Source organism: Euleptes europaea, chromosome 20 (genome assembly GCF_029931775.1).
Source record: "Euleptes europaea isolate rEulEur1 chromosome 20, rEulEur1.hap1, whole genome shotgun sequence".
Taxonomy (NCBI): domain Eukaryota; kingdom Metazoa; phylum Chordata; class Lepidosauria; order Squamata; family Sphaerodactylidae; genus Euleptes; species Euleptes europaea.
In genome coordinates, this window is record NC_079331.1 from 25,124,468 (window position 1) to 25,150,762 (window position 26,295).

General features: G+C 55.6%; 1 protein-coding gene across 1 annotated transcript; it reads left to right on the plus strand.

The window, feature by feature from the left end:
• Window positions 1-1,224: 1,224 nt before the first annotated feature.
• SEMA4B (semaphorin 4B) lies at window positions 1,225-26,040 on the plus strand. Its single transcript, XM_056866005.1, has 14 exons — window positions 1,225-1,256; window positions 12,719-12,879; window positions 13,642-13,704; window positions 13,878-13,976; window positions 14,627-14,738; window positions 14,983-15,099; window positions 15,348-15,505; window positions 16,918-17,096; window positions 17,340-17,490; window positions 17,664-17,874; window positions 24,353-24,468; window positions 24,739-24,893; window positions 25,035-25,087; window positions 25,238-26,040. The coding sequence occupies exons 2-14, from the start codon at window positions 12,751-12,753 to the stop codon at window positions 26,038-26,040; spliced, it is 2,346 nt and encodes a 781-aa protein (XP_056721983.1). The 5' UTR covers window positions 1,225-1,256; window positions 12,719-12,750.
• Window positions 26,041-26,295: the final 255 nt, after the last annotated feature.

Consider the following 26,295-nt stretch of genomic DNA (forward strand, 5'->3'; position numbering starts at 1 on the left):
TTCCTTAAGTGGTAGAGAAAGTTGGTATATAAAAACCAGCTCTTCTTCTTCTTCTTCTGCAGGGAAAGGTGGTGATTGCAGTGGGGGAAGGGTATCGACAAGACAATGTAATCATAACAGAGATACTATTTTGCACCCGCTTTTCTAGCGTTCTGGATAGCCATTGTTTGTTCAGTTAGTTCCTCATGGATACCCTGCTTTTCTCCCAATGGGTTTCCAAGGCAGTTTATCCTCACAACAACCCTGTGGGTTGAAAGCGGGTGAGTGTCACCCAGCAAGCCTCCAGGGCAGATCCCAGATCCTGGCCCAACACTCTAAGCACTACATCATGGGGGGGGGGGGTAGGGGGGGTAGAAAAAGTGGACTTCCGGTCTGACTCCGCACAGCATTTTGCCCTCTGGGGTAGAAAAGATGACCCCCCCTCCCTGCCCGTTGCATTTGCTGAGTTCAGGGGAAAGGGCTGGCTGGGCCCGGAAGAGCCAGCTGGGCCAGTTCTGCGTGCCAGGGGGTCCAAGGGCCCGAAAGAAGCCGAGAGCAAGCCCTGGCACCGAAGGGCTGCCTTGGCACCAGGCGCTCTCTCCCTGCTTGCCAGTCCCAGGTTTCTGCAGTGGGCTGGGGGCTGGTCTCGGCTTCAAGCAGGGCAACTGGCTGACGAAGGGGCCCCCTCTGCCAGCAGCCCCGCTATCCGCCCGGGGTGTCCCTGAGAATGGGGCTGTGGTGGGGCAGGCCCACTCCCCGGCGAACCCCTCCCGGGAGGGAGGGAGGAAGGGGGCTGCCCCTGCCCGGCTTCTGGGGGGCCCTGGCTGGAAACCGGGCCAGCTGCCACTCTTATGGGGCGGCGGCGGCGGGGGGGGGGGGTGTCGTTGGGCCCTGAAGGCCGGCGAGGGAGGGGTCCGGGGCCTGGGCAGAGCCCCGCCCCCGGCGAGGGGAGGGGGAGGGCGAGGGGGAGGGCGGGGCGGTGAGCGGCCCCGACGGAGGGCGCGGCGAGGCCGGGAGCGCCCGCGGCGGCGGCCCGCCCCCGAGCCCGGCCCCCTCCTCCCGCCGCCCGCCCTGCCGGCGGAGAGCGAGCGAGCGAGCGCTGGCCGAGCGGCGGCGCAGCTGGAGCGGCGGGCGCCGTCGAAGTCGCGGCGCCATGGGGCGTCCGGGCGCTGGCGGGGGGCTCTGGGCGGCGGCGGCGGCGGCGGCGGCGGCGCTGCAGCTCCTGGCGGCGGCGGCGGGGGAGGCGTCGAGCGCGCCGCGGCTGAGTCTGGGCTACGGTGAGCGGGCGAGGGGCCCGGCGGGGAAGGCGGCGGCGGCGGCGGCGGCGGCGAGCGGCTGGGCTCGGCTGGCAGCTGCGGAGAGCCGGGGGTGGGGGGAGGGGCAGCGCTCCGCCGGGGACCGGCCGGGTCGCTCTTTGTTCAGGCATGGATGGACTGAAGGATCGATCGATCGATCGATCGATCCCCCGCCTTTCTCGCCGAGGACGCCCCGAGCGGCTCACGTCGCTTTCCTCTCCTCTCCTCCGTTTTACCCTCACAACAACCCCGTGAGGTGGGTTCGGCAGAGGTGATGTGACCGGCCTAAGGGCCCCCAGCAGGCTGCCACGGCAGAGGAAAGCTCCGAGCCGGAGTCTCCCCGATACTAGCCCGACGTTGTACGCGTTGTGCCGGGCTACGACGGGCTGCCTTCCTCCTCGCTTTTACCCCGGCAACAACCACCCCGTGAGGAAGGCTAGGCCGACAGGAAGGCTCCCCCAATGCGCCTCGCTGGCGGAGTGGGGGACCGAACCGGCGTTTGCGAGCTGTCTCCGGGAAGGCAGGCTGGCGGTGCCGCTTGCGGGAGGGAAGAACTCGCCCCGGTCTTGCGCAGCCTCTCGGGCGCTGCGCGCTGCGCAGGAAAGCAGGCAGGTGGCCCAGGCGCCCTTAAGGCACCAGCTGTCGCTCCGCTGGGAACGGAGGCCCCGGGGCTGCGGCCCCCTTGGCTCTTCTGGGGGTCTGAGTCACCCTTGGCAGCTGCGGCTTGTGGTGTGGCAGAATAGGGGCAGAACCGGCCGCCCACCTGCCCGCCCCTTATTCTGGTTGTGGCTATGTGGAGGGGGAATTGATTGATTAAAAATGTTTTTCTCTAACCTTTCCCGAAAGGCAGATCAAAACCAGCGGCAGTGGCAAAAAACACTAACGCGGGAAAACCAAAATCCCGTACTCCTTAAAAACAGCCCAATTGACAAAATTCTTCACAGTTTATGTATTTGTTTGTTTGTTAGCTTTAGTTAGAGGTCCCTGTTCTGGCAGTTGGCTGTTCACATTGTGCTGAAAGTCTCCAGAAAAACAAAAAAAAGGAAGAGGAGAAATCTCTGATTGATGAAGGGAAAAAAGTTGCACAGCGCCAGAGGTTCCAATGAGTTTATTTAACAAGGTATAGCTAATTTTAAAATATACAATATAGTTATTACAAAGGTTCAAAGTCAAACATATAATGTTAAAGTTAAAATTTCCAAATGGCTAGTAAAAAAAATCCAAAGACACGCATATTATAAACTGTTATTGTAAGTAATAACAGAAGAATTGTAAGTCACGTATAACAGTACAATCATAATGAACAGAAACAGAAGCATGGGTTGTGGTGCACAAAATCACAACAGTGACAGCATGCCGGCTAATGTCCCTTTTTGATATCTCTTCTTCAAACTGTGACTTTGTGATTTGTAGCTGTCAGCCAAATTGAAGAAATCATCCTGCATGAAATACAAATAGTATAGATCAATGGAGCCATAAATTCAAATAAGCATATGCAGTCTGGAATGCAGTAAGGCTAAAGGCCAGCTATAAATAAGTTTAAACAAGTAAATAATGCTGACATACAACCTGAGACATCCAAGGAACAATGTACTTGGGTTGGGATTGCAGGAGACAATGAAAAACCACAAGCTGCCTAAACAGGGAATAGTGGACAAAGGCAGAAGACAATGCAGGAAAGCAAGCTGAGACCTAGAATCGTAATTCCAGCGAGCCACAATCCTATTCCATGATAAAAGAGCCCTCCTGGATGGTTTCATTCTGCTCCAGTTCTAATCCCTTTACAAAAACGCCTTCTCGTTTTGCACGTTCTGTGAAAGGATAGAAGTGGGGGGGGGGGGGCTCCCTTCCCACCTCAGGCAGGCTGTTCCACAAGCCAGAAAAGAGTATGTTCATGAACCGATCTTATCCATTTTCTTGGGGGGAGGGCTGTGCTCAGATGAGTGAAGCTACCTTGGCAGAGCATGGGGGAGGGGCAGGCCTGTGGATATGAGGCCCCAAGGCCATCAAGGGCTCTGTAGATGATGACCAGTAGCTCGAATCACACCCAGTAACTGAGCAATAACTAATGGAGTGATTGTAGAACGGGTGTGATGTTTATGATCTGCCTGGCTCCCAAAGCAGCCAAGATGTGGCATTCTTTGCTAACTGGAGTCTCCGAGATTACCTTAAGGACGGGCCCATGTAGAGTGCATGACTGTAGTCTAGCCATAAGGTTGGGAGCCATCATTCCGGCTAAATGAAGCCAGAAGAAAACAGCCTTTTGCAACTGCCATTAACTTGCTTCTCCAGTAATGACGCTGGATCCAGGACAATCCCCCAGCTGTGTCAGCAAAGGGTCAGCTGGACCTCATCCAGTGTGGGATGCACAGCACCCTCCCCACCCCCAGGGCCTTGGCTTTCCCTGACCGCATCACACCCGCCTTGTCAGGGTTCAGCTTGTTCATCCTTTGCCGTTTAAGCCCACCAATCAGGCAGCGGCCCAGCCAGGACCTCTGGATAAAGAAGAGGGTGTATCATCAGCATCTTGGTGTCATCCAGGATGCCCCGGAATTGCTCACGGTCTCATCCTTCTCTGGTTTTTAGAGTAGCAGACAGATGACCGCCTGGTGTAGAGGCCAAGGAAAGGTGCCCTCAGTCCGTGACTGGTGTATAGTAGATATCAGGGATTCATTGATGTAATGCAATCCCTGCAAGATTTCAGTAGCCAGGGCAGACGGGGGTCCAGAGTATGCGTGGTGGCCTCTGCACAGATCCCGGGATCCTGTCACAGTGGCTACACAGTAGCCAGATCAAAATGATCCATGAACAGGCCGGACTGTGCCCTGGGGGTTTCTGTTCCATGGGACAAGATAGCAGAGGGCCGGCCCGGTGCAGCTGCTCTGAGCTGCGGCACCTTCCTTGCAGGGTGGGCGTGTGCTGGGGCCTCCACCAGCCCTTCAGATGAATACCCCTGTGTAAGCAAGGGAGGGGAAGGACCCAACCCAGTGACGAGGCAGGTAGTCACCCGTGCGCCCATGACTCAAGCCAGCAGTGTGAGGCGGTGGCCCGCCCAGGCCGGCAGGTGTGGCAGCGCCCGGCTGCCTCCTACCTCCTGCCCCACCCACCCCCCGCTGCTGGGGAGGGAAGTGAGTTCGGGGCAGTGGTGCCTTTGTGCCAGCTGAGTTCATGAGCACAGTTTGGTTTGGGTCACTGAGGAGACACTGTGGGACTTCTGTGCTGGAGTCACCCCACTCTGCAGCCAGGGGAAAAGGTGCAGCAGGGTGCAGGGCTGCCTCCACACATGGTGCATGGCACAACTCTGGCCCACACATTGTGAGGACCCAGTAAGCATGCCGACGTTGCAGAGGCTCTCAGCTGGGGAAGCTCTCACTGCTGCTGCTGCATCGGTGGCCACCTTGAAGAGCTGCTGAGGTTGCTTTTTTTGGTAGGGCCAGCCCTGATCTGGTGGGGATGCAGCTCCATGCGATGCTTTCTGGAGGGGAATTGGGCAGGCCACAACCCTTCCCAGAGACCATTCCTAGGAGCTCTTGCTAGAAATGAACACTCCTGTCTGTTTCGTGTCCCGAGTGTGCTTCTCTGGCCACGTTTGCACCCGAGCAGACACGTCTTCCACAGATCCCTCATGTGGGAGTTCTCAAGCAGCCGAATCGTGATCTGTTGCTTCCTGTGGAATTCTCTTCTTCCCATCTGCCAGGAGATGTCCCTTGAAAAGAGAGCAGAGGAGAAGCCCTGGCCTCTGCCCCGGCCTCTGAGGCCCCCCTCCCCTTCCCCAGCTGTGCCAGCCCGGACCTGTGCTGACTCCCACGGGCTCACCCGTGTGCCAAGAAGCCTGCTGGCCTCAGCAAAACTTGGGCAGTGCTCTTGCCAGATGGCACCTGTTTGCCTGGTCCTGGCAGTGCCCTGGGCGGTTCCCTGGGAGAAGCGAGTGTGCATCCAGGTGATTTGTTGAGATTCTTTTTCTTTCTTTTTTGGGAAAAAAATATATTTAAAATTTTAAACAAACAAACATAACAATATTGTCGAAGGCTTTCACGGTCAGAGTTCATTGGTTCTTGTGGGTTATCCGGGCTGTGTAACTGTGGTCTTGGTATTTTCTTTCCTGACGTTTCGCCAGCAGCTGTGGCAGGCGTCTTCAGAGGAGTAACACTGAGACACTATCCTTCAGTGTTACTCCTCTGAAGATGCCTGCCACAGCTGCGGGCGAAACGTCAGGAAAGAAAATACCAAGACCACGGTTACACAGCCCGGATAACCCACAAGAACCAAACATAACAATCTCAGTCATGCAAGTACATACAGTGTGAACAATCTTTCAGGGAGTTCATTTTGAATTGATCACTCATGTCATCCTGGACATTTGTTTAATCAATAATCGACCTGAATCCTTTATCCATGTTTCCACTACTTTTCAAGCTATTGAATAGAATTCATATTCCCCATTCTATACTTCACTTTTATTCTTCATCTGCTGTTCTAAACTTAACTATTTCATATACACAGTATTTCTGCTGCCTTAGTATTAATATTCTTTTATTTATTGTTCTGCCTTCACCCTTCTTTACTAAATTCTAGTTTCTACTTTAGATAATAAAAAAACCCCTCCCATTTCTTCTGTTATTCTTCTATCGTTCTGCCATTCACTAAGTTAGTTTGGCCACCACTGCATATTCTGCCACTTCATCTTGCCATTTCTCCACTTCTGAAATTTCTTCTTGTTTCCAAGTTGATGTCAATACTAGTCACGCTGCTGTGATCATATAGCTGAACAAGTCTCTGTGATTCTTGTCTATCTTTTCCAGCACTATTCCCGACAGCATCGCTTTAGGGTCTAGAGCCGTGTTGGCGAACCTATGGCACGCGTGCCACAAGTGGCACGCCGAGCCCTTTCTATGGGCACGCGTGGAGCCGCCGCCCCCCCCCCCGCCCGTCCCCCGCCCCCTCTTTGCGGCCTCAACGTCATCTGCCTCCCGCCGCCCCACTCCGCCTTAGCAGCAGCAGCAGCGCCGCCGCCCCACCCAGGCGCCGCTCCAGATCCGCCACCGGCCGCTCAAGCTCGGTTCCGAGGGCTGCCCTGCCGGCCGCACCGCTACGCCCATCGAGTCGCCCCCGCCCCCTCCTCCGCCCCCTTGGCTGCCCGTCCCCCTCCTCCGCCCCTCCTCGCGGCCTCGCCGCACGTTTCCGCCTCGCCGCAGCCAACTTTGTCGAGGGGCGGGGCGACTCGGCGGGCGTAGCGGGGCGGCCAGCAGGGCAGCCCTCGGGGCCAAGCATGAGCGGCCGGTGGCGGCAGCGGGTCCAGAGCGGCGCCTGGGTGGGGCGGCGGCGCTGCTGCTGAGGCACAGCGGGGCGGCGGGCGGCTTGCGGGAGGCTTGCGGCGGGCGGCTCTTTTGCTTGCCACTGAGATGCACATTTACCCCATCCAGAGTCTCAAAACTGCATGGGGGGGGTTTATTGTCTATTTGTGAAAGAGTGGTTTTGCCTTGGACTTGCCACTGAGATGCACATTTACCCCATCCAGAGTCTCAAAACTGCATGGGGGGGGGGGTTTGTTGTCTATTTGTGAAAGAGAGGTTTTGCCTTGGACTTGCCACTGAGATGCACATTTACCCCATCCAGAGTCTCAAAACTGCATGGGGGGGTTTTTTGTTGTCTATTTGTGAAAGAGAGGTTTTGCCTTGGACTTGCCACTGAGATGCACATTTACCCCATCCAGAGTCTCAAAACTGCATGGGGGGGGGGTTTATTGTCTATTTGTGAAAGAGTGGTTTTGTCTTGGACTTGCCACTGAGATGCACATTTACCCCATCCAGAGTTTCAAAACTGCATGGGGGGGGGGGTTTGTTGTCTATTTGTGAAAGAGAGGTTTTGCCTTGGACTTGCCACTGAGATGCACATTTACCCCATCCAGAGTCTCAAAACTGCATGGGGGGGGGGGGTTGTTGTCTATTTGTGAAAGAGAGGTTTTGCCTTGGACTTGCCACTGAGATGCACATTTACCCCATCCAGATTCTCAAAACTGCATGGGGGGGTTTTGTTGTCTATTTGTGAAAGAGAGGTTTTGCCTTGGACTTGCCACTGAGATGCACATTTACCCCATCCAGATTCTCAAAACTGCATTGGGGGGGGGGGTTGTTGTCTATTTGTGAAAGAGGTTTTGCCTTGGACTTGCCACTGAGATGCACATTTACCCCATCCAGATTCTCAAAACTGCATTGGGGGGGTTGTTGTCCATTTGTGAATGGGAGGTTTTGCCTTGGACTTGCCACTCAGATGCACAACTCAACAATAAGCCCCCCTGCAGAGTTTTGAGAATGCAGATGGGGAAAATGGTGTTTGTCAGTCATTGCCATGATTTAATTTTATGGATGACAAAGGATAGTACAGTTTGTTCTGAAAATGAAATCCTTAAAGTGTGGAATTTTCTGCCAAATAATTTTAAATCAATGAAAGCACTTGGGATTGCTTTCCTTACTTTGTTTGGATCATTTTATGCTTGTGAGCATAAGATGTTAACGTATGAGTTGTTTTTTCTAAACTAAAACCTCAGTATTCAGGTTAAATTGCCGTGCTGGCACTTTACAATGAATAAGTGGGTTTTGGTTTGCAGTTTGGGCACTCGGTCTCTAAAAGGTTCGCCATCACTGGTCTAGAGGGAAATTGCTTTTCAGAACCTTCTGCATTTCTTGGTGAATCTGTATCCAAAATTTCTTCACTTTTCAACAAGTCCACTACATATGAAAATAAGTCCCATCTATTTCTTTGCATTTCCACTATCAACTGTCATAGGCTTTGTCAATTTTTCTGATGTCCATTGGTGTAATGTACCATCTAAAAAACTGTTTGTACCAGTTTTCTCTCAAATGATTACTGAGAGAGAGAGAGAGAGAGAGAGAGAGAGAGAGAGAGAGAGAGAGAGAGAGAGAGAGAGAGAGAGAGAGAGAAAGAGGACGAAAAAGCCTTTCTCCCTTACACCCGGCCGCGTACGCAGCCCCGCAAGACTGGGCAGAAGCGTTCCCCACTCTCTCCCCGGCTGGATAAAAGCCCTCCGGGGGCCGGGGGCGGCCCGCGGGCCCGTTCTACATCCACTTGACCATGCAAGTTTTTACTTGTTCATGTTCTGTTTCATACTTAAGCAAAAGTTTATATATTTTACCTAAAATATGATCAGATTCTTTATTAACCAGATCCTCAAATTCTGTTGCTTCATGATTTGTTGAGATTCTTGTACCACACTTTTCTCTCCAGTGGGGACTCAAGTGGCATAGCACCTTCTCCCTCCCTCCACTTTATGCGCGCAGGAACATCCCTGTTAGGTAGGCCAGGCTGAGAGCGTGTGGCAGGCCAAAGGTCACCCAGCCAGCTTCCATGGCAGGCTGGGGGTACAGACTTGGCGACTCCAGATCCTGGCTTGACATTCTGACCACTCTACCCTCCTGGGGGGTGGGGAGAAGTGGGTCTCCTGGGCCTAACAAATGGGGCTAGGCTCCCTCCGCTGAGCTTGGTCTGTTGTGGCTGACTTCATGGCCGACACCGAGCCTGTCATTTGCCTGGCACTCCGGGCTTCCCGCATTCCTTTTGTGGAGCAGCTCTTAGAGGGAGGGTCCCCGCTGGTCCATAGAATCATAGAATCGTGTCATCCAGTCCAAGCCCTGCACAATGCAGGAAATTCACAACTACCTCCCCCCCACACCTAGTGACCAGAAGATGGCCAAGATGCCCTCCCTCTCATCATCTGCCTAAGGTCACAGAATCAGCATTGCTGACAGATGGCCATCTAACCTCTTTTTAAAAACCTCCAGGGAAGGAGAGCTCACCCCTCCACCCCGAGGAAGCCTGTTCCACTGAGGAACCTCTCTAACGGTTAGAAAATTGTCCCATGTGCTGGGCTGCTAGCAGACGGCCCCCAGCCCCCAGTGGCTGCTGCAATGGAGGCCTCATCTGGTGCTGATTGAGGGCAGAGGAATGTGGGCATACAGGGGCATCAGAGCTGGTGGGGGAGGGTGTCCTACGGGTGGCCAGCTTGAAGGAGAGGACAAAACATGTGGCTGGGTGCCAAGTTAGTGGGTTTCGGTTCATGGAGGAGGAGGGGGGAGGTAGGGCCTCTCTGTGCAAAGGGCCAGAGGAAGAGGAAGGAGGGCCCCTCCCCCTCTCTGCCCCGCTTCTGACCAAGCCCTTCTTCATGAAGTTGGCAGTCCTGGCACAACCCCTCTTTCCTTCACTCCGGCTTCTTTTGTGCAAGGAAGCGAAAAGGAATGCTTCTCCCACAAAGCACAGCGCGCTCTCATTCTGTCCCGCTGGTGCTGAGCTTCCACCAGCAGGTGCTTTCTCACGTACTGAGGACCAGAGGCCGTCCAGAAGGCATGGGCATCTGTCCAAGCTCACTGCTGGGCCCTTGACAATGGACCCCAAATTGTGGTCATCCTCTCGAGCCCTGCCTAGAACCAGCTTTGCCCCCCCCCCCATTGGGAAGAGCCCTGCTGGCACCAGGAAAGTTGGTTGCCAACAGCTGGTATGGAATCAGCTCTCTCGCTGGCTGGGTAGACACAGCGCCATTCCAGGAACCTCATTTGTCCACTGCGGCTCTGGACCACCTCCAATTTGTGCCGCGTTCAAGGATTTTCTACTGGGAGGTGGGCAGTCTTCTGCAGCAGCCTGGGGAGGGACAGAAGGGTGCTGAACGGGCAGAGAGTTGCCGAGGGGGGGGGAGTTGTGTGAAGGGGAGACCAGGCTGCTAAGGCTGTTGGGCAGAGCCCTGGGATGCATTACTCCGGGGAGGGAGGGTCTGCAGCCCCTCCCTAACACTGGTTGTGGAGAAAATGGGTCGCTCTTTCCTTGGATCTCTTTGGCGAAAGGAGCCAGAGACAGCCAGGCGTTTTCAGCTTGGCATGGGGTTGGGCTGAGATGGCCGGGCTCCCCCCAGGTTCCTTTTGGGTGGGCTGGTCTCGTTCCTGGTGGTGCTTCCGGCTTGGGGTGCCCAAGAGCCATTCGCTTTGGCATCCAGGAATCTCTCCGCCAGCGGCCTGCTGTAAACAGCTGCAGGAGCAGCAGGCCAGAGCAGGTTCCCGGGCAGGATCAGGCACAGACTTGCTTGGAGCAAGCAGAACAGGCTTTGCACTCTGCAAGGAAGGTCGCCCTGGGTCGTCGGAGCTGGGCGATTCCGAGGCTGTGGGGGCAAATGGGTGCCGCATCCAGAAGGGCCGGTCCCGGAGCCACTCAGCTGGGCCTCCTCTCCACCCTTCTGCTGGGGAGGCCTCCTTCCCTGCTTCCCTGCCTGATGCCCGGGTTTAGGGCTGTTTCGCTTGGAGAGAAGGCGGTTAAGGGGAGCATGACAGAGGTCTATAAAATTATGCATGGGTAACTCTTTTAGTCATAAACGGGCCAGGTTAGTGACCACCGGATGGTGGATGCCCCATTCAAAAACCGGAAACACTTAAACAGGTAACATTAATTGATAGGGGAGGGAAACAATAAAGTCAGGCTGGGAGTTTGAAACAAAAACAGGGTGAGTTAACCAGTTGTATTAATAAGTCCCCAAGTCAGTGTGACAAGAGAAGGCCCTCGCTTTAGACTCTGGGTCTTGACCCACAAACTGCAGACAGGCTGCATCCTCCTCATCGTCACCAAGAGAAGCCCCCACTTTTCCTCCCAGTCCCAGCGACCCTTCGGATGGGGGGGGGGGCTCACGCCGGAAAATGGCCGCTCTTCCGCCAGCTGCCTTTCTCTGTCTCCCCCGTCTGTTTTTCTCAGGAGCTTCTTCTTAAATTGGCCACAACATCAGGAGGACAAAACACCTCTGCTTCTCCTCTGGCTGCGTCTCCCCCTTGGAGTCTCCCCCCCTCCTCCCAAACTGCCCCGTTGCCAGGCCAAACACTCCCCCCACACGCCTCCCCCTGTAAGAAGCCCCCCCCCCCAAGAGGGCAGCGTCTCCAGGCGAGCGTTTCACAACTATGCAGGTGAAACAAGGCAAGACACTTTTCAACAATAAATACATTTTTACAAGGCTTACACATGGTGTGGAGAGAGGGGACAGGGAGGGGCTTTTCTCCCTCTCCCATAATACCAGAACGCGGGGTCATCTGCTAAAGCTGGAGGGGGAGAGATTCAGAACAGATAAAAGGAAGTATTTCTTCACGCAACACATAGTGAAATTGTGGAACTCCCTGCCCCAGGATGTGGTGATGGCTGCCAACTTGGAAGGGTTGAAGAGGGGAGCGGACGCGTTCATGGAGGAGAGGATACCAAATGGCTACTAGTCATGATGCATCCCTATTCTCTCCAGGATCAGAGGAGCTGGCCTGTTCTCTTAGGTGCTGTGCAACACCGGCAGGAGAATGCTGCTGCAGCCGTCTTGTTTGGGGGCTTCCTGGAGGCCCCTGCTTGGCCACTGTGTGAACAGACTGCCGGACCTGATGGGCCTCCTGGGTCTGATCCGGCAGGGCCTTTCTTAGGTTCTTATGCCTATTTGTGCCTGGGTTGCTGGGACATCCCAGCCATGGCCCAGGCTTGCTTGCTGCGAGAGGCTGGAAGGTGGGCCTGAGATGCCTGCGTTGAGTTCCAGTTCAGGTGGGCGGGAGGAGCCGGGATGGTGTAGTGGTTAGAGTGTTGGACTAGGATCTGGGAGCCCCAGGTTCAAATCCCCACACATCCATGGAAGCTTGCTGGGGACTTTGGGTCAGTCACTCACCCTCAATCTAACCTACCTCACAGGGGTGGGTTGCGAGGATAAAACAGAGGTCAGCAGAACAATATCAGCCACTTTGGATGCCCATTGGGAAGAAAGGTGGGGTATAAATGAAGTACATAAAAAAGGGTGGGGGGGCAGGTGCCATGGAAAGCAGCAGAGGCCCCCGTCTGGCAGAGCTCCTTGTCAGAGCCAGTGTGGTGTAGTGGTTAAGAGCAGCGGACTCTGATCTGGTGAACCGGGTTTGATTCCCCCCTCCTCCACATGAGCGGCAGACTCTGATCTGGAGAACCAGGTTCGAATCCTCACTCCTCCACATGAAGCCTGCTGGGCGACCTTGGGCTAGTCACAGTTCTCTCTGAACTCTCAGCTCCACCTACCTCACAAGGTGCCCGTTGTGGGGTGGGGGGAGGTGATTGTAAGCTGCAATGATTCTTACAGTAGAGAAAAGTGGGGTATAAAACCCAACTTTTCTTCTTCACTTACTGAGAACCAGTCATGTGTGTGTGGGGGGGGGTGAGTTGCTGCTAGCATTATGTTGGTCCCACCAATGCTCAGCGGTGCAGAATAGACACGGGAAGGGAAAGCGGGATTGCCGCTACTCAGATGGCCTCATGGCCCCGGGCCTTTGTGGCCTGCTCCTGGTTGGGGCAGTGGGGATACCCATTGCTGGCCGTGGGACTCAATAAAGGCCTGGGGCTGGCACGGGCAGGGCAGGGCGATGTAGGGGCATTCAAAGTGGCCTTTGCGTTCCTCCTCCCAGACTCCCTGGGCCGCCTGGTGAACCGCTTTGAAATGCCTGGAGTTGCCAACTACACGACGGTGCTGCTGAGTCCGGATGGGGGCACCTTGTACGTGGGGGCCCGAGAGAGGCTCCTTGCCCTCAACACCAGCACCTTCTCCCCTGGGCCGCAACACCGAATCGTAAGTGCCAGGCGACCCTTTCTGCCTGCCCCTGCCAATCTCAGCGTGCCGGGGAAGACTCTCCCGAGACCAGGGCCAGCCCGCTGGCTCTTTCCCAAAAGCTTTGGCAGTCCTGGCACCGTTCGGGGCAGCAAGAGCCAGGCTGGCGCTTGTGGGGCTTTCTGGCCTCCCCCCTCCAGGAACTGCCAGGGCAGTGCCTGGCCTGTCCCTCGGCAGCCTCCCCACTACAGCCCGTCTTGGGGTTTGAGCCCCACAGCCGGAGAACCTCTTGTGCTTCCTCGGGAACATTAGCTGCAATTTCTGAAGCTGGGGGGTGGGGGTGGGGTGTTGGTTCAAGAGGGCTCTCCTTTTCCCTACCCCTGGCAGGTGGGAGCAGAAAGAGTATACACCTGTTATTTACATTAAATAATAATAATACGGTGTTCTTGGCATAGAATCCAGGCAAAGCTGAGAGCAGGATTTGGCCAGACAGACTGTGGGTGGCCCTTGGTTGAGGCTCAGATCTGCCACAGCTGAGCTTCACTGTCGGGGTGGGGGTGGGGGAGGGACTCCCAAGAGGGCAACTGCAAGGGAAGGTCAGGACCCCTTGGGTACTAGTCTGCATGTTGAGGGTGGGGTGCTGCTGGCCTTTTCCCTGGCAAGTTGAGAAGGGAGGCACCGGCTGCCGTGCCAGGTGGGGACGCTCTCTGCGAGGTGGGGAGGGGGATGGCAGCAGGGGCCTGCAGAGCGTGCCGGTCAGTGTTGCTTCCTGTCTGTCTCCAGCTGCTGTGGGGTGCCGAGGAGGAGAAGAAGCAGCAGTGCGTCTTCAAGGGAAAGGACCCTCAGGTGAGCGCCCATCCCACCTGCCAAGCGGGGGCGGGGTTGAGGCTGCCAGTCCTGTGCTCAGAGGACTCCCTCAGACTGGGCAGAGGCCTTCAGCCACTCGGGGTGAGGGGCTGGGCGCGGGGCAGCTTGGGTTGCCGACAGGCAGAATGCCAGACCCTTGCCATCCCTTGCAGAGAGATTGCCACAACTATATCAAGATCCTGCTGCAGCTGAATGACACCCACCTCTACACCTGTGGGACCTCTGCCTTCAGCCCCACCTGCGCCTACATCGTAAGGAGGGGGTGTGTGCTCACTGCTGGTGTGGGTGGGTTCACCTGCTCTCCTAGAAGAGTAGAGTTGGAGGATGGTTGAATTGGGTCACGAAGCTCCTCACCGGCCTCATGCCTGGCTGGCCAGGACTGCCTTCAGCATCCTCGGGGGGGTGGGGGTTGCTCCGGTGCCCAGCAGCACCTTGTGTGGGATGGAAGCCCCTTTCCAAGGGAAACACTGAGTTGCCGGCTGTGGAGAGGCACCTGTCTGAGGCCCGTTTCTTGGAAGCTTCCTCCCCCTCATGCTCTCTGCTGGCAGCATCTGGTGTGTGTGGGTGTGTCTTTCTCTCCAGCCACGGCCAAGGGGGCACTGGCTGCCCCCCAGAGTGTTGGGTGTGCCTCTCCCAAGTGAGAAGGAAGGGGAACACTTTCCCCGGCCTCGCCCCACCTCTGCCCTCGGTGTTTTTACCTTTGCCAGGGCTGGGCCTCTAGCCGGTTCTTGATGCCAGGGATCAGTCCCTAGAAGAAAGCATGCACATAGTGTCTGAGCGCAGGGGGGACCAGGGTGGGCTTGGGAGAAGGGCTTCCAGGCTAGAATGTTTTCCCTCCCAGAGCCCCACTCAAGTTCTCCCTCCAGGCGGGCAACTTTTCCACGCTTTCTCTCCTTCACAGAGCATTCCAGACTTCAGCCTGGTGCGGGAGGCTTCCGGGAAGCCAGCTCTGCAGGACGGGAAGGGCCGCTGCCCCTTTGATCCTGAATACAGATCCACGGCCCTCCTAGTGGGTAAGGCTTCCCAGGACAAGGTGGTGGGGAGGGCTGACCCTCACCCGGGGGAAGAGGGGGACCGGGCTGTCTCAGGACTAGAAGGGCGAGGGAAGGTGGCCGAGCAGCGGGGCAGGCAGGGCAGGCTGAGGGCAAGGGGTATTTTTGGCCCTCCTGGATTTCCCACCCACCCTGCTCTTATACCGGGGTGGGGCAGAGGCCCAGGAGCTGATTCCACCGGTTCTGATGGGGATCTTCTCTGCAGATGGGGAACTCTACACCGGGACGGTCAGCAACTTTCAAGGAAACGAGCCCGCCATCTCCCGCAGCAACAGCAGCCGTGTGGCCGTCAAGACGGAGAACTCCCTCAGCTGGCTGCAAGGTGGGTGTTCAGAGCGAAGGTGGGGAACCAGGGGCAGGGTGTGCTGCAGCTTGGCTGTTGGGGCTGTGGGTGTTCAGACCTTGGTCTGGTCTGGAAAGGCTCCTCCATTGACCACACTCTTGGTTCCCATTTCAATGAGTGGCCCCGGTGTTTTTCCCGGGATGGGGACCTCTTTGGGTGGGGCTGTTGGCACCTGAAGAAGGTTGGCAGCTCCTTACCGGCCTGTCTTTGGTGTGGCTGTGGGGCAGACCCTTCCTTCGTGGGCTCAGCTTTCCTCCGCGAAAGTCTCCCGCCCAGCGATCCCCAGGGAGACGATGACAAGATCTACTTCTTCTTCAGCGAGAGCGGCAAGGAATTTGACTTCTTTGAGGACACGGTTGTGTCACGCATCGCCCGGGTGTGCAAGGTGAGGGGGACGCGTGTGCTGATGGTGCGCAAGCACTTTGGAAATGGGGGGCCTTCTCTGTAAAAGCCACGTTCTACTGAGTGTGGCCAGACTGCAGGCAAATTATTCCGGGGCCCAACGCGACTTGTGAAGAGCTCCCAAAGGATCTCCACACAGTGGATGAGTAGGTGATGTATGCGGCAGAGGTCGTTCCGTGTGAGTAACTGGAGGGGTTCTGGCCTTGGGCTTGCGGTGGCCGGCTCCATGAGAATGGTTCCGTGTGCAGCCGCAGCAGTGAAAACAGGAGATTTGGGGCTGGGGAAGGGGACTGAAACCAAAGCAGCCAGGATTGCAGCATTTTTGTACAGCTCTGCCGTGCAGCCTCGTCGGGAATCGTGCCTACAGTTCCGCTTGCTGTATCTCAGAAACCATATTGGAGTTTTGGGAAATGTGCAGAAGAAAGGAGAACCACAACAGTCGAGGGGTCAGAGTGCTTCCTTGTGAGGAAAGGCTAAGAACCAGGCGTTTCAGTGCAGGGCAAAACAACAACCAAGGAGTGGGAATATGATAAGAGGTGCACAAAATTATGCATGGGGTGGAGACGGTGGACAGTGAGGACTTTTTCCTCCCTCTCCCCCTGCAAGTCAATCTGACAGCCAGCCAGTGATGGCCAGAAGATGACTGAAAGAAGCACCTCTTCGTTCAGTGTGGGATTTGCTGCTGCCAGGGGATGTAGCAATGGGCCCAGGCTTAGTGGCCTTTCAAAGGGGGGCACGCAGGACAGGCCTGCCTGGGGCGATTCCCTACGAGGACTCAGTGAGCCGTGTGCAGGCAGAGGCCAGGTGCCAAAGGCAAGGAGGAGCCCCTCTGCCCCATCGGTGGGCCTTCCAGGGCCAGCTGATGGGCCAGGATGGGGAACCGGAGGCTTGAGCAGATGGGCCAGGCGTCTGCAGCGCCCCCAAGTGTACAGCTTTTAGTGTCCCGCGTACACACAGCACACCACATGCCTGCCCTTCTTGGGGGGGGGGAGCTACTTGGGGGGGTGAATGGCCTGCTGCCAGAGTGGGCCATCTCACTAGGGCCGGCACCACTGGCTCTCTCCAGGATCTGGGGTAGAGGCCCTCTCCTCAGAGATCAGAGGGACGATCAGGGAACTTCCTCTACCCAAAGGAGGTTCCCCCACCAGCTGGCAGCGGAGGAGGAGAGTTCTTGCGGAGGTGCCTTGAGGCGCCCTGCTAAAGCTCTGGCGCTCCGGCTGAAACTTGTCCCCACCAGCCTAGTTCCTTCCGAGTTCACAAAAAAATGCCCCTTCGTTGCTGAAGTAAAGGGAAGAGCTTTTGTCAGAAGGTCCTTTCCCAGTCATCTTTGGGGGTATTCTGAGACATTGACTCTTTGGGCTGTTTTTGTTTTGCCACCTTTCCTGCCCTCCCCAGGGAGATGTGGGGGGAGAGCGTGTGCTCCAGAGGCGCTGGACGACCTTCCTGAAAGCCCAGCTGCTCTGCTCGCGCCCCGGAGACGGCTTCCCCTTCAACGTGCTGCAGGACATGTTTACGTTGACTCCCGGAGAGCGCTGGCAGGAGACCATCTTCTACGGGGTCTTCTCCTCTCAGTGGTGAGCCGTCGGAGTAGGGGTGACCACAGTCCCTTCAGCAGGAAATAGGGTGGCGGAGAGCCAGCACTGGAGTGTGGATGGAGACCGTGACATGCAGGCGTTGTGAAGCTGGGCGTGTCAGGGCTAAGGCTCCACGGCATCCTGGTTCCCGGCTTGCGGGTTGCAGCAGAAGGGATATTTGGGGCCCCGTTCTTTCTGTGGGCACCTGATTGTTCACCCGGGACCCCTGTTCCTCTCTGCCAGGGATCAGAAGGGCCGTGCGGGCGCTGCAGTGTGTGCTTTCCCCATGGCTGATGTGAAGGAAGCCTTCAGTGGCCTCTACAAGGAAATCAACCGAGAGACGCAGCAGTGGTACACAGACACCCACCCTGTGCCAGAGCCCCGGCCTGGAGCGGTATGTTGCTCTGTGGGCACTGTAGTGTCCTGTGGGCACTGTAGTGGGTGGCTCTCTGTTCCTTTGCGCCCCTGGCTCGCCACCTCCAGTTGACTAAGCATGGCTGCTTGAGACCTGGGAGGGCTGGGCCCTGAATAACCACCGGTCTCATCCTCTTCATCCTCCCTCCACAGTGCATCACCAGCCGCGCCCGCCACATGAAGATCACCTCTTCGCTTCAGATGCCCGACCGGGTGCTCAACTACCTGAAGGACCACTTCCTGATGGACAGCGCCGTGCGCAGCCAGCCCCTCCTGCTACAGAGCCAGGCTCACTACCGGCAGATCAGTGGGCAGCGCGTCCAGGGCCTGCATCGTGCCTACGATGTCCTCTTCTTGGGTGCAGGTGAGCGGCCAGAGTAGGAGAAGGGTCTTGGGGTTAGAACATGGACTGACAAGGCCCTGGGGGAGTGGTGGAATGAGCCGATCGGGGCACCAGTCTTGCCTTTGAAATGGGCACGCAAATCCTGTGCACCAGCCTTTTCAGAACTTGCTCCAAGGGCAGTCGAAGGCTATGCCAGTGACTGCCAGGGTCAAGACTTTCCGAGATGTGGTCCGTGCCCTGGGGAGCTCTTTCCCACAGGAGGTGTAGTGCAGGAGAGGTTTGATGAGGAGGAGTCCTGGTTCAGGGCCAGATCATCTGTGTTGTAGGTCCAAGACCCAGGGTTCCGTTTCGGGCATCTCCAGTTAGCAGAGCTGTTGGGAAAGCCTGTGCCACCTGAGGTGCCAGGTGCTCGCTGCCAGTCAGAGGAGACGCTGCTGAGTTGGATGGGCCAGAGATCCAGCTGTGTGTTCTGGGGGGGGCTGAGTCTTACCCGATGGGTAGCCCCATTTTGGGGGCTCTGAGTTTGCTGCTCGTGGATTATTTTAATTGGTTGTTTTGTGCCTTTATTCTGTGCGATGCCCAGTTGGTTTTTGGTCCGATCATAATGGAAAGGGTGGGGGTCTGGGGGAGCTTTTCTGGGGCAAGCCAGGTTCTGGCCGGAGCTGCCAACCAAACGTCCCTCAAGAAAACCCACCTGTTCATCGTCAGAAGCGGTGAGGCTTCTTTAGATGTCTCTCTTTTTGCTTTTTCACCCACACTCTTCGTAATAGTTCCTTTATCAACTCCTTTTTTGGGAACTCACATTCATCTTGGATTCCTTTTTCTAGGAAATTATCTAGTTATGAAATCTTTTGGGTTTCTCAGAATCAGCTTTCCTGAAGGCAAAGGGACTTCTTTGATTGTGCTCACCTTTAGCTTTCCATAAGATGAAGCATGCTGCCAGCATGACATAGAAACATAGAGCTGGAAGAGACCTCAAGGGTCATCTAGTCCAACCCTCTGCACAATGCAGGAAATTCACAACTACCTCCCCCCCCACACCCCCAGTGACCCCAACTCTCTGCCCAGAGAAAGGCAAAAAATCTCCAGGATCCCTGGCCAATCTGGCCTGGAGGAAAATTGCTTCCTGACCCCAAAGTGGCAATCGGCACTACCCTGGGCATGCAAGAAAGGGCCATGAGAGCCAAAGACTGATGCGACCCTTCCTGCCCTCCCTCTCATGGTCTGCCAAAGGTCATAGAAGCAGCATTGCTGACAATGGCCATCTAGCCTCTGCTTAAAAACCTCCAAAGAAGGAGAGCCCACCTCCTCCCAAGGAAGCCTGTTCCACAGTGGAGCTGCTCTCTCAGGAAGTTCTTCCCAATCACATGTGCTGATTGTCTCCCATCATTACTGATTCTTGCTTCTCCGGAACACCTGCCATCTGTTTCAGTGAAGCATCATAACTCCAGCCATGAGGTGGTTTCTATTTCTTGCTCTGTTTAGAGGCTGTTTGTGGGGTTTCCAGCTCCTCAGATTTCTATGAGGAGGCATGCATGTTGACATACTCTGCTGTCCTCCTGCCTTACCTGGCGTATCTAGCCTTTGTAAGAAGGTATCTCTGCCAATTGCTGCATTCCAGTCATGGAAGCCATCCCACCAAGGAGGTTTCATCTCACCTGGTTTATTGCCTGTCCTCTGAGCGTAGAGAGGCTGAAAGCCACAGGGATAATATGCTCCAGCGGCCCCCCCCCCCCCCGCTATTTTAGTGGCGGGGTGGGGGCGCTTCCACAGCTCCCCCAGTTCCTCCTGCAAACACTTCCCTTTGGGCCTGGTGCTGCCTTGCCCCACAGCTTAAAGCCCTCCTTAAGAGGATGCCCAGGTTTCTTCCAAGCACATTTCCCCAGGTCCTTGTGAGATGCAGCCTATTTCTTGCCAGTAGCCCTTCCTTAAAGGAAACCCAGCCCAGTCACAGAAGTAAAAAATGCAGATGCTGGTCAGGCTTAAAAGACAACAGAGGCGGGTGGGTTGCTGCTTCCGCTTAGAAATCAGAAGAGCCTACAGGGCCAGGCCAGTGAAGGCCCATCGAGGGCAGCAGCCTGCTTCACACAGTGACCAACAAGCAGGGCCATAGAATGAGGACTCCCCCCACCCCCCATGCTGCCTTCCAAGATTGGCGGCCTCTGACTATGGAGGTTCCTTTTAGTTGCCATGGCTGGGAGCCACCGGCGGACCTCTCTCTCCTCCATGCATCTGTCTTAACCCCGCTGAAAGCCACTGGTGCTGGGGAGCCACCCCCTCCCCCACTGGCAGTGAATCCCGGCATTTAAGTACTCACTGGGTAAAGGAGTGTTTCCTTTTGTCTGTCCTGAACCCGTTACCCACAAACTTCATTGGTTGCCCTCAAGTTCTAGACTTATGGGGGAGGAGAGAAAGTTCTCTCTGTCCAGTCTCTCTAGCCCATGCATAATTTTATAACCCTCTACCATGTCCCCACCCCCCACCCTTCTTACTCTTCGCTTTTCTAAAAGGAAAAGTCCCAGACTCTTCAGCCTTTCTTCACAGGAAAGGTGCTCCAGCCCCTTAATCATCTTGGTTGCCCTCCAGCCCCACAGTGTCTTTCTTGAGATGCAGTGGATGAAAAGGGCACCCGGTATTCTTAAGGAGGTGGCATAACAGCTCTAGACATTACAAGGGTGTTCCAATTTTGGCTGTTTTATTTTCAGCCCCTTTGCTAATCCTGCCCAGCATTAAGTTTGCCTTTTTCAACATTGCCGACTCGCTCCCTTCACATTTCCACTGAGCTTTCCACTAACAGCCCCAAGGCCTCTTTCAGTCTTGTTCGAAACCAGTTCAGACCTCCTCAGTATACATTGTAAAGTAGGATTTTTTGTTCCACCAGCGTGGTATAGTGGTTAAGAGTGGTGGACTCTAATCTAGAGAACGAGGTTTGATTCCCCACTCCTCCACATGAGTGGCGGAGGCTAATCTGGTGAACTGGATTTGTTTCCCCGCTCCAACACACAAAGCCAGCTGGGTGACCTTGGGCAAGTCACAGCTCTCTCAGCCCCACCCGCCTCACAGAGTGTCTGTTGTGGGGAGGGGAAGGAAAAGGTGATTGTAAGCCGGTTTGATTCTCCCTTAAGTGGCAGAGAAAGTCAGCATATAAAACCCAACTCTTTTTCTTCTTCACTGTGCATCACCTTACTTTGACCTGCTTGCTCTTGTTTGGCATAGCAGAAGAACCAGTTTATTAGGACTCAAAAAGTTGCAAACAGCCTTTTGATCCTGAACCAAAACATGGGGGAGGGGAGAAGGAAACCTTGCTGGTAAAATACTTGGCAGAAGGTGCTGGCTCATGATTTTGTATCTTTCATCTGGCTTCAATTGTGCCAGATCCTTTGCATGTGTGCTTGGAAGCAGGTCTGTGCACGTTCAGTGACTCAGAGGAACATGGTGTTCAGTTTGTGGTCTACCTGCGCAACGGATTTGCTTTGACTTGCATAGCTGGGGCCTCGCTGCTCTCACCCTTTTCAGCATTTTGTTCTTCTCAGTCTTTTCTTGCGAGGGAAACTGTGCTCAACATGGCATAAACAGAACACATGATGAGGGAAGGGATTTGCAGCCAAGGATTGGCATTGGGGTAGTGCACAAACATCTAGTTTCTTTAAATGAAACAAAGTCCTCAGGCCAGATAAATTACATCCAAGGGTACTTAAAGAACCTGCAGATGTAATTTCTGAGCCTCTGTCCATTATTTTTGAGAATTCTAGGAGAACAGGTGAGGTGCCAGAAGACTGGAGGTGGGCAAATGTTACCCCCATCCTCAAGAAGGGGAAAAAGGAGGACCCGGGTAACTACCCACCCATCAGCTTGACTTCTACACCGAGAAATCATCAGTCAGTCAGTCCTTGAGCATTTAGAAAGGATGGATCTGATCACTAAGAGCCAGCACGGGCTTCTCAAGAACAAGTTATGTCAGATAAATCTTACCTCCTTTTTTGAGAAAGTTACTACCTTGCTGGATCAGGGGAATGCTGTAGACATAGTTTATCAGTAAGGCTTTTGATAAGGTTCCTCATGAACACACGAAGCTGCCTTATACTGAGTCAGACCCTTGGTCCATCAGTCAGTATTGTCTACTCAGACCGGCAGCGGCTGTCCAGGGTCTCAGGCAGCGGTCTTTCCCATCACCTACTTGCCTTGTCCCTTTAACTGGAGATGCCGGGGATTGAACCTGGGACCTTCTGCATGCCAAGCAGATGCTCTAATACTGAGCCACAGCCCCTCCTCATAATATTCTTGTTGACAAATTGGTAAAATGTTATTTAGATCCTATTACTGTTAGGTGCCCGGTGGTGCAGAGTGGTAATGCTGCAGTACTGCAGTCTAAGGTCTGCGCACGACCTGAGTTCAATCCCAATGGAAGTTAGTTTCAGGTAGCCGGCTCAAGGTTGGCTCAGCCTTCCATCCTTCCGAGGTCGGGAAGATGACTGGGGAAGGCACTGGCAAATCAGCCAGTAAACAAAGTCTGCCTAGTAAATGTCGGGATGTGACGCCACCCCATGGGTCAGGAATGACCCGGTGCTTGCACAGGGGACCTTTATCTTTTTTTACCTTTACTGTTAGGTGGATCTGTAACTGGTTGACAGACCACACCCAGAGTGCTTGTTAATGGTTCCTCATCCACTTGGAGAGGAGTGACTAGTGGAGTGCCTCAGGGATCTGTCCTGGGCCCTGTGTTGTTCAACGTCTTTATAAGTGATTTGGATGAAGGAATGGAGGGGATGCTTATTAAATTTGTAGATGATACTAAATTGGGAGGGGTAGCAAATACGGTAGAAGAGAGAGCCACGATACAGGCTGGAGAATTGGGCTAAAACTAATAAACTAATAAAATGCATTTCAACAGAGATAAATGTAAAGTTCTGCATTTAGGTAGGAAAAATCAAATGCATAATTATAGGATGGGGGAGACTTGACTTAGCAGTAGTGTGCGCAAAAAGGATCTTGGAGTCTTAGTGGACCAAACACTGAACATGAGTCAGCAGTATTTTGCGGTAGCTAAAAGGGTAAATGCAATCCTGGGCTGTATCAACAGTAGTGTCCAGATCACGCAAAGTAATGGTATCGCTCTGCTCTGTTCAGTTTTGGGCACCACAATTAAAGAAGGATGTAGACAAGCTGGAACGTGTCCAGAGGAGGGCAACAAAGATGGTGAGGGGTCTGGAAACCAAGTCCTATGAGGAAAGGTTGAAGGAACTGGGCATGTTTAGCCTGAAGAGGAGAAGACTGAAAGGTGATATGATAACAATCTTTAAGTACTTGAAGGGCTGTCATATGGAGGATGGTGCTGAGTTGTTTTCTGTTGCCCTGGGAGGTCGGACCAGAGCTAACGAGTTGAAATTAAATCAAAAGAGTTTCCGTCTAGACATCAGGAAGAATTTTCTAACAGTTAGAGCGGTTCCTCAGTGGAACAGGCTTCCTCGGGAGGTGGTGAGCTCTCCTTCCCTGGAGGTTTTTAAAAAGAGGCTAGATGGCCATCTGTCAGCAATGCTGATTCTATGACCTTAGGCGGATCATGAGAGGGAGGGCATCTTGGGCATATTCTGGACATGGAGTAGGGGTCACTGGGGGAGGTAGTGGTGAATTTCCTGCATTGTTCAAGGGGGTTGGACCAGATGACCCTGGTGGTCCCTTCCAGCCCTATGATTCTGCATTGTGGAGAGAGTTGTTGGGGGCAGGCAAAGGTTTACTTACTGTCAGGGGACATTTTAGTTGGTTGTACACTGCTAGCCTACTTTTACTGTCAGAAAGCAGCAGTAAATTGCAGGCTCTGTTGGAAAAGGTTCCTTCTAATAGCCCTGGCTCCTGTGCCTGTTCATCTCTGCTACATCCGACTTTCAGAGGACAGACATCTTGGCTCTGTTTCTCGCTTCCCTCCCCTTTTGCCTCTGGGACCAGATGCTGTGTGGGTGGGGGAGGACTCTATACGGGGCTGCTGGCTGGTGGATGAGGCGGTGCTGCCATGTCACATCTTGCGCTGGGGAGGCCCAGGTTCACATCCACCCCCAGCTACCAAGCTCAGTAGGTCGCCTGAGGCCAGGCACATACTCGATGCCTGGCTTGCTGCAGTGACGATCAAATGGAAGGCAGGGAATCCTCTCTGCTGCAGAGAACTGTGTGGCTGAATTCCTTGGAGAATTAAGAAATGGGAATCAGCTGCTAGCTGTAAAAGCAGGCATGATATGTATAGACACAGATAGGTAGGTAGGTAGATAGAGATTAGTGCAGACGTAAAAATGCCAGCCTTTTGAGCAAATGCACTGTGTTACGTAGAGGTGGGAGCAGGGCCTCCTTTGTGTGGGTGCCAGAGGAGGTTCCTCCCCCTTTGCGGAATCCTCCTCCGAGTGAGCCACCGTCTGGCTTCAGGCTGGGGAAGAGCCGGGGCCGTGGGGGCATTGCTGGGCGTGCCCGGTGGCAGAGGGCCCCTCAGCAGCTGTGCCCTTGTGCTTGGCAGGGGACGGACGGCTCCACAAGGCGGTGGTGATGGGCCGGCGGGTGCACCTCATCGAGGAGGTCCAGCTCTTCCCCGCAGGGCAGCCAGTCCTCAAGCTGCTGCTGGACCCCACTCAGGTAAGGCGGAAGGGTGGGGCGGGGGAACTCCTGCCACGCCCAGCACAGGCCCCTGCTGGAGGGCAGACCAGCCCAGGCAGGTGGAGCATTTTGCCTCCACAGCACCACTGATGGGGGTGGTGGAGGGGGGTGCGGGGGGGCTCCGCCTCGGCTCACCACGGAGCTGCTTCTCCTGCCCCAGAGGAGGGCTGGCACGGCCGCAGAAGCAGGCGGGCCACAGCAGTGGTGACCCCGCCCACCCCACTCAGCCCCGCCCCTCCACCCCCACAGGGCCTGCTCTACGCTGCCTCCTATTCTGCGCTGGCGCAGCTGCCCGTTGCCAACTGCAGTCTCTACCGGAGCTGTGGGGAATGCATCCTGGCTCGGGACCCCTACTGCGCCTGGAACGGGGAAGCCTGCCGGCCTGCAGCCCTGTACCACCAGCAGCCCACAGCGTAAGTGCTTTTTTTGTGGGGGGGGGTTAGCCTTACCTCCTCCATGTACTGCTGCCCCTTGTGCTGTTTGTAAACTGCCCCCCTCCCGCTGCCCTGTCTCAGCTTGCTCTGTGGCCCTTCCTTTCCCCCCAGGCCCTGGGCCCAGGATATTGAGACGGCCGCTGCGGGGCAGCTTTGCCAGATGGGCCATGCGGAGCTCAACCACTCAACAGGTACAGAGCAACGGGGGGTGGGGGAAGCAACGACCCTGGGAGTCGGAGAAAAGGGGGCGTTCCCTTGTCTTGCCGACAGCGGGCCAAGGCTTGCCGTCCCTTACCAGGAGGGCCCCTGCCTGCATTCACCCGCCTTTTCTATCCCCTCAGCTGCCAGGTGCCAACCCGTTTGGCTGACCCCCAACGCCGTGAAGCTGCTCCCGTGCCCCCTCCTCTCCAACCTGGCCTCCCGCCAGTGGGTGCGGGAGGGGGCTGCCCTCAATGCCTCCTTCCTGGTGCTGGCCAAAGGTGAGCTGGTGCTAGTGGGCGGCCCCCACCTGGCCGGGCGCTACGAGTGCTGGTCTCAGGAGAACGGCTTCCGCCAGCTGATGGCCATCTACTGCGTGAGGGCGGAGCGGGCAGCGCCAGGCTGGCTCGTGCCGCTCCAGGGCCCGCTGGAGACCATCATCAGCACCTCCCGGAGCACCTCTCCCGTGGCAGCGGAGGGCATCGCTGCCCTGCTGGAGGCCAAGACCTACTGGACCGAGTTCCTGGTCGTGTGCGTGCTCTTCGGGCTGACGGTGACGCTCCTGACGCTCTTCGTGTTGCATCGCCACCAGGACGCCATGAAGGCCTTCCTCAAGCAGGGCAAACGCACCAACGCTCATGCCAAGAAGCTGTGCAAAGCAGGGCTGCCCACAGAGAGCCTGCCCCTCAATGGCACCAATGCGCCCAGTGCCTTGCCAGACCACAAAGGCTACCAGACGCTCGACGACAGACACGTGGTGAGCTCCCCCCTGCGGGAGGCCCCGGCTCCCCCCGGCACAGCCTTCCCGGGGCCTGACCAGCGGCCGCTGAGCACGCACGAAAGCTTTGTGGAGATGCTGGTTCCTTCGCAGCGGCCCCGCGTGCGCCTCGGCTCGGAGATCCGGGACTCGGTGGTGTGAGCGGAGTGGTTCTTACCCGACGGATCCTGCTGTGCTGCCTGGGGGGCTGGCTGGGTTTCTCGTGCCACCCGCCCTCTCTGAACTGAACCCAGAGCTAGAACAAGCCATGTGTGGGTGATGCCCCCAGACTGTGGGGCGGCAGGTTTAAGTGCTGCTGCCGCAGAAGGACAAGAAGCCGCACAGCTTGCTGGATAACGTTCCCCTTCGCTAAGGGGCAGGGGGAGCTGCTAAAGGAAAGGTTCGGGCTGCACAGCC

What these genes read in the sequence shown, in the direction of transcription:
- SEMA4B (XM_056866005.1), top strand. Translation starts at nt 12,751, where the DNA reads ATGCCTGGAGTTGCCAACTACACGACGGTGCTGCTGAGTCCGGATGGG. An exon ending in ATCCACGGCCCTCCTAGTGG is followed by an intron (nt 14,739 to 14,982) that starts GTAAGGCTTCCC and finishes TCTTCTCTGCAG; the next exon opens with ATGGGGAACTCTACACCGGG. An exon ending in GCAGCCCTGTACCACCAGCA is followed by an intron (nt 24,894 to 25,034) that starts GCCCACAGCGTA and finishes CTTTCCCCCCAG; the next exon opens with GCCCTGGGCCCAGGATATTG.